The sequence below is a fragment of the Sinocyclocheilus grahami genome, unplaced genomic scaffold (assembly GCF_001515645.1).
Source record: "Sinocyclocheilus grahami isolate Dianchi unplaced genomic scaffold, SAMN03320097.WGS_v1.1 scaffold1381.1, whole genome shotgun sequence".
Classification (NCBI taxonomy): Eukaryota; Metazoa; Chordata; class Actinopteri; order Cypriniformes; family Cyprinidae; genus Sinocyclocheilus; species Sinocyclocheilus grahami.
In genome coordinates this window covers 72,316-80,119 of record NW_015506560.1, presented here as the reverse complement: position 1 = coordinate 80,119, position 7,804 = coordinate 72,316, and the positions used below count along the sequence as shown (strand labels likewise).

Here is a 7,804-nt window from a genome sequence, read left to right as displayed (position 1 = left end):
TTTTTAGAGTGCAGTGATGGGCAAAACACCCGAAGCTGGCCACCTTCTGAGAGATGTAAAAAAAAAAACTAGAGCTAAACACAATTTTAGACATAAAAGACACTTTTACACTTTGGCAAAGTCAACTGCAGGATGTTTTATGAGCGTAATTTACCATTTTAGATTTTAGGATTTCCTCATTAAAATAGATAAAATTGGTCTTGAATACCCAGAATATCTGCCCGGATGCTTTTCAAATATTGCTGCCGAATGAACAGACTTTATTTGAAATAGACTTGGATATGAATTAATATACAAACACTTCAAATAAGTTAATATTGACATTTCCATATATCAGTGTTTAAAGGCCTACAATATAATTGAGTATCAGTTAAAACTTAATGTGTTTTCATATTCAGTCACAAGAGGGAGCTAATTCAATTTCATTGGGCAGCATCACCCTGAAAGCAGTCACTGATAAAACATAATATATATTAAAATATTTGAAGTTGCATATGTTGCTAGAAAATACATTTATTTCACCAGACACATATTTGCTGAATGCCCTTCAAAGAAGAAGGCCATGCCTTGTGGTCCTAGATAAGTGTAGTTACAACATCTACCAGCAGGGCCGAACAGGCCAAAACCAAAAGACAAGAGAGGAAACAATACATACCCTGAGCCAGTACATATACTGTGAAAAATTTCTAAAAATAAGTATAATGAATGTATTTTATGTGCATGTATTTAAAAGCACAATATTACTGGGAGGAGACCATTTAATGAATCCATTTCGTTTTCACAGGAGCTTGATGATTATCAGGCCAAATCTGAATTCAAATCAAAAACAGGACCAGGCAGTGATCACATAACTCATAAAATCATTTAGGAAAATATATTTTAACACTTCCACCAAAACTGAAGTTTCCACATAGCAGTTTTTAAGACCTTCGCCCCTATAAAATAACAGTTTTTCCATGTTTGGTCACAGCAGGGTCTTACACTACAGAGGTCTGTACACCATTAAACTGAGTTCAAATTAAACAAATGACACCTGAATCAGATTTGATCGGATGAAAAAGACTGTGGAGATACTTGATCAGGCCAAACATCTGTAAATTATGCGGTTCAACAGCAATGAATGCAACAATGGGTTAAAATAGTTGTGATGAGAGATCAAAGGTCAAACTAAGAGCAGAATGGAATATAAACGGAAAGGACTAAGGTTCACAGATTTACTTTTGCGACCTTGTGATTGTGATTGTCAGTGATTGTCACACTCAGTGCTTTTTTCCACTGCAGAACAGAACTACTTCATCTTACAAATGTTTGTCGAAAGCAAAAAATGCTACAAAATGTCACTAAGTGGGACATTCTGAAGCGAAAAAGGTGCTATGTTTTGCCATCAGCACTCCAAAATTAGTAAGAAACAAGTGCAATCTATATATGCCTTAATGAAATCCTGTATAAACTAGGGAAAACCCTTCAAATGATGGACAAATGCACCACTTTTATGAACTTTTTAATATTCATACATTTGTATTCATGCATTTTCATCTCCTGCCCCGTATTTGGGGTGTAAAAAGTTACTAAACCAAAAACAGAATCACAGTTTGATCAAGAGTTGGTCAGCATCTCGAGAATCCAGTGTACACCACATTATCCTGCTAATTACGCCTCTGAAAGAAAATACAAATGCATGGTCATATGTATTTTTTCCATGAACATAAATTGTAGCCTATGTCTACATTCATTCTTGTTAAAAAGCATGTGGTAGCCTACACTGAAACTCAAATGTCTTCACAATAACCCTTTTTATTTTCAAGTCATAATGGATTTCTTTACTATTGTGTATATTTTATTACTGCACAGTGGAATGTACTTCTTAAAGGAACAATAATAATAATATAAAAAGTAAAAGTAAACTTATATTTGACATTACAATGTATATATATGCTGATGGGAGATCCTCTAACCATGGGGCAGTTGTGGCTCTTCCTCATACATTCTCTTGTTATGTTTCTGCAGTTAATTCAGCTCAAACTGCTTAATATACTCATTTAAAACTTGTATGTGTGAACTGAGAACGTGGGTTTGATTGGAGAGGATGTGGATGGAGTGAATTAACAGGAGGGGAGGAGTTCACTTTAATAACATAAGACCCGCCCACCAGTGTCAATCACTCTGACATCATCAACATTCAGCTCCAGCTACAACACAAACATGTTTCTGCTTTTATGAGCCTCTAGAATCCGTTCAGTGAAAGAGAGAAATGAATCTGTGTGTGTTGAGCTTTTTAAATTGCATTTAAAAAGCTTATTTGGTTTTATATGAAGCAAAAACAAGCATTTATTATATTTTATGCATATTACATAATTTTTTATCCAGTTTAATTTACATTTTTAATTAAATATGTTATCCAAAGATATTGTCGTGGAAATTCCCAATATTAATCTGACTTCACCACAGACAACTCAAACAAGTTGTTAATATAATAACTATACAGTATATTGGGCTAATTCCCTGAATTCCCCGAATACTTACAATATAATCCAATACTTCCCTGAAGTATGGTGACGGCGTCCCGTCAAGAAGCTACTATCACTACCTCAATCACACATGAGCACACAGGTCTTTAGCATCTATACACTCTCACCGCCCTTCTCAGCTGTACGCTGTTACCTCAGCCCAAGGACAGCTCTATAGTCTTCCAACACTATCACTGTCTTTGCGGTGGTCTTTTGAGCATAGAGTCTTTATTTCTATTCCTCAGCTGCGCAGCATATACCAGACACCACTCCCAAGTTGCTCTTTGCAGGAATGAAAGTTTTATTCACGGCTGAGAGCCCATGGTCACTCATAACAACCAAGAGAGACTCCCTGAACAGAAGGATGCATGAATATTTATACCTTGTATTTGAGTAAAAATCAATGTCAGCTCAAGTCTTCTTCACTGTAATTGGTTACTGATCTGGTCATTGGTTTGTCATATGACTGTTAGTTCTACTGTTTTAAGCACTTTTTGGATAAGTATATATTATTTAATCATAGGGACACAGTCTTTGATCTGAGCATTCTTAGTCTGCACTTTTCTGAACATTCTAAGTTGAACATACCCTTTTGACTCCTTCTGAGGCCATTACATGAAATATTTCCATCACAATATGTTCTGAAGTTAATGTTTCTCATCCACAAATCTCAATCAGATCTGAATGACAGATTGTATATGCAGCTGAATCTGAGCTCTAACTGATTATGACCAGATATAGTTGAGGGAGGAAAAACCACATAAAATAAAATAATTTTCTAGTTGTGTTAGTTGAAATCACAAACACCCAGTTACTGCAAATGGGCCTATAAAATCAGATTTTGTTTAATTATTCAGAGAATGAAACAGTGCAGCATAATACTAATACTAATACTACTTCTAATAATAATAATAATGGTTGTGTGTCAAATAGGACGTTTTAAATTATATTTATTACTGTACATTTTGTTTTTATTGTTTAAAACAATTTACAGTTTAAAAGTACCATCTAGACTTCTATTGCAATTCAAGTGCTGCCATGAAAATACTTTTAAATGCGCTTCATATTTTTCAGCACACGATGGCAGTAGAAGAAAATGGAAATATGAAGTGTTAGTAAGTGGGATATGATCCCTTTCTTGCATTGTAATGTGCAAATTGTGCAATAAAATTATTAAAAACAAAAAACTGTAAAGATGTTTACAATTAATAAACATTGCTATTTCAAATCATTTTAAATAATTCACATTTCTATTTTCTATTTCATATTTTTAATCTGTTCTAAGCTTTTGGTTCATCATCAAAAAGAAAAAAAAAACTTAAAAAACACCACCACATATTTAAGATTTGAATAAGCAGCACAACTGTTTTCAATGAAGAAGAAGCAGAAGAATGAGGAAGAGGGTAATTTGTAAAAATGCAAACAATACAAGAGCAAGATATCAACATGATTTTCAATCAGTATAAAATGGATCAAAGAAGCAAAGTGATAATTAACATTTTCCACATATCAGCTCCTAAAGGACTGAAATATCAGAGTGAGGAGCGATTTTCATATTCAGTCACAAGAGAGAGCTACAGCAGCTTCATCAGGAGAGCGAAAGTGAAAGTGACCGAGCATGAGCTCTGCATTTATCCCATTCAAGTGAACACACGCACACACACACACACACACACACACACACACACACACACACACACACACAAGGAGCAGTTGGGGGTTAGGAGCCTTGCTCAGTCGTGGTACAGAGTACTGTACATTCACTCCTCTCACCTACAATCCCTGGTAACAAATAAAGTACATTGTAATTAAATATTTCCAATTTCATATGTTGCTTGAAAATAAATTTCTTTCATCAAACTACACATATTCGTTTGTATGGCCTTTAAAGAAGGAAGATGCCCTGCGTCTCCAGATAATGTAGTTACAACATCCACCAGCAGAGGTGATCATGGACCGGAAGAGAAGAGAGAAAACAATACACAACATAAAATCATGATAATACAAGTACTGTGAAAATCTCAAAACAGAGGATTTTAATGACCTTCACTATGGTAGACATTTAGTCAGAGTTCAGTGAGGAAACTGAAGTCAGTTGATATTTCCTCATCAAACACACAGATCACTGAATAATATACTGAGAGTTTCACAGGAGCTTCTAGTGATGATGATCAGATCAAATTATTATTTGTCTTAATTAATCTTAATCTTAATTCAAATCAAAAACAGGATCAGGTGCACTCTTAAAAATAAAGGTGCTTCAAAAGGTTCTTCAAGCGATGCCATAGAAGAACCATTTTTGGTTCCACAAAGAACCATTCAGTCAAAGGTTCTTTAAAGAACCATCTCTTTCTTACCTTTTTGTAATCTGAAGAACCTTCTTTCGCCACAAAGAACCTTTTGTGAAACAGAAAGGTTCTTCAGATGTTAAAGGTTCTTTATGGAACCATTTAGACAAAAAGGTTCTTCTATGGCACCGTGAAGCACCTTTATTTTTAAGAGTGTGGTGATCACATAACTCATAAAATAATTTAGGAAAATATATTTTTAACAGATTACAGAAATGTTTCCACATATCGGTTTTTAAGGCCTTCGGCACTGTAAAATAATGTTGTTTTCCATGTTCAGTCACTAGTTGGCGCTCAAGCAGGGTCTTTAGGAGAGATGTACTGTCTGTACACCATTAGACTGAGTTAAAATGACTGAATGTGAAGATTAAAAACATTCTGATATTTAGATTGTTTAAAAAAACCTGATAATAATTCATTTGATATCCTTTATTGATCAGCTCTCTGTGTGTGATGTTTGACCTTTTGACCTTTAGTCTAAATCATTCACACAGCGACATTCAGAATCACAATAAACTGTCAAAAATCAATTATAAATGATTCAAAATTGATATAATATTGTTCAAAAGAGTAATACTGCAGAAGTGAGTCACACTGAGTCATCAGGATTCATCTATCTCTTCAGTAAACACAGAAGAGTAGATCCTGATCCTGTACACGCTCTCGTTATCTGTGCACCGTTCTGTACAGTTCGGTCATTTTAAACAAATGTGATATATCAACATGATTTGATTATGTTATATAAAGCAGATCTGAATGCTATTGTTTAGTATTAAAAACTACATTTTAAAGGCACTGGTTTGCACACTCCATCTCTGTCTCACACGTTCACATGCATAAACACAGAAGTATCAGGACCATTTTGGCTCCTGAGAGCTTCAGTTTCTTAAAGCACTGTTTATCAGCATTTATTCTAGCAGAAGCGTATTAAATCACACTGTGTTTAAAGGTTAAAGTGTCTCTACATTTGCAGTTCTTCTCTCTTCGGATCTCATTTAATCACTTGCTAATATATTCACACAAAATGCATGTTTTATTGATGTGAATTGCTGTATTGAATTCATCTCTTGCTGAAATCTTTTTGTGTGGTGATTCAGTGACTGATGAAGCTGATGTCTGTGGTTTAGTCGGTCTGTGGAGTTTGATTATGGTTTGTGGGAAGAAAAAAACCACTGAATCAAACAATGATTATAACAGCTGAACATCTGTGGATCATGGGGTTCAACAGACATGTATGAAAAAATGTGTTAAAATAGTCGTGATGAGAGGTAAAGATCAAACTAGAGCAGAGTGGAATATAAACTGAAGAAATGATTAATGTTCACACATTTATTTTTGCGACCGAGCAAATGTGGTCAGCTCTTCTCAGCTTCTCGTTTCACACTCATCGTTGTTTTGTTTTTTTTCTTCACTCCAGTGGTCAACATCTTCCTAGAACTGATTAACAGTGTGTTTTCAGCAGAAACACCCGCAGACGTGATGAGGTTAATGTTTGTCACATTTAAAAAAGCATTTTAAAGTTTGAATGTTTATTCACTACATGTTTTCTCTCTTTTGATAGTTCTTTTCATGTGGTAGTTATATTTAAGTCATTCGTATTTATTTATTTAAATTTTATTACATTTTTTGCAATAAAAGGCCTATTAGTGTCTGTTGTATTTTCTTGTTAAAAGAGTGTGCTAAATGAACAATTGTAAGTATAATAGAATGATGGCCAGTAGGATATTGTATTTTGGGATGCAGTATATTTGATCGATCATGAGGTGAATGCAAGACCGTGCAAGTAATATTCAGTCTTCAAGACTACAGTCGATGTAAGATATAAGTCACTTTGAAAAATAGTATCTGCTAAATGCATCAATGTAAAAGTAAAACCAAATCAATGAGTAACAGAAGGCCAGAGCTGACAGACAGCAGAACAAAAGCATGTTGTGTTGCGTCGGTGTTTGAAAACCTAAAGCTATTTGGTCCCAGAACCAAATAATGAGGCTGAAGAATAAATCTGCATGCTTATTTGAATGTAACTTGCTTCTGTATTTGCACAAAATGCATGTTGTGTTCATGTAAAGCATTCAGATTCAGATCTCTTGCTGAAAACTTTTCTTGTGGTGATTTAGTGACTGATGCGGCTGGTGTCAGTGGTTTAGTTGCTCTGTGGTGTTTCATTGTGGTTTGTGGAGAGCGGAAAAAGCATTGGACCTAACTGAACAAAAGTGAAAAAAAGAGAAAAATACTGAAGGACAAGCTGCAGGACAATGGAGATACTTGATCAGGCCAAACATCTGTACATTATGGGGTTGAGAGACATGAATGTAAACAATGTGTTAAAATAGTTGTGATGAGAGATAAAGATCAACCTACAGCAGAGTGGAAAATAAACTGAAGAAGTGACTGATGTTCACACGTTTATTTTTGCGACCGAGCAAATGTGGTCAGCTGTTTTTCTTCACAGCTTCTCACTTCACACTCATTGTTTTTTTTCTTCACTCCAGTGGTCAACATCTTCCTAGAACTGATTAGTAGTATGTTTTCAACAGAAATACCCACAGGCATGATGAGAACAAAGTTTGTCACCTTTAAAAAAAAAAACATATATATATAAACTAGGGGTGGGCTATTTAACCAAAATCTTATTACACATAATGATATGTGATATGTGTATATATGTATGTATATGATATATATATATATATTAAAGGTGACAAACATTGTTAGTTACATGAATACATGTAACGAAATGCAGAATCCAGGAGCAATATAAAGTGATTTTGTTTTATGTCATAAAAAGCAGTGGATGTTATTTCCAGTGGCACATCCTGTATAGATCTGCTATCCTCAATTGTTATATTAGTCCTTTTGGGTGCTCATGTGAAAGCTACTTAAAGACACTTTATTCTGAATCCATTTGAACACTTTTTATACCTGAGATTTTTAATTATTTTAACACTT

General features: G+C 34.5%; 1 protein-coding gene across 1 annotated transcript in view; it reads left to right on the top strand.

The window, feature by feature from the left end:
- The first annotated feature begins 6,116 nt into the window (after nucleotides 1–6,116).
- The window catches only part of LOC107569782 (uncharacterized), a 14,054-nt gene continuing 12,366 nt past the window's right edge, over nucleotides 6,117–7,804 (top strand). The window contains exon 1 of the mRNA XM_016255936.1: nucleotides 6,117–6,123. Coding sequence (XP_016111422.1) covers nucleotides 6,117–6,123 — 7 coding nt within the window. The remainder of the gene's footprint in view (nucleotides 6,124–7,804) is intronic.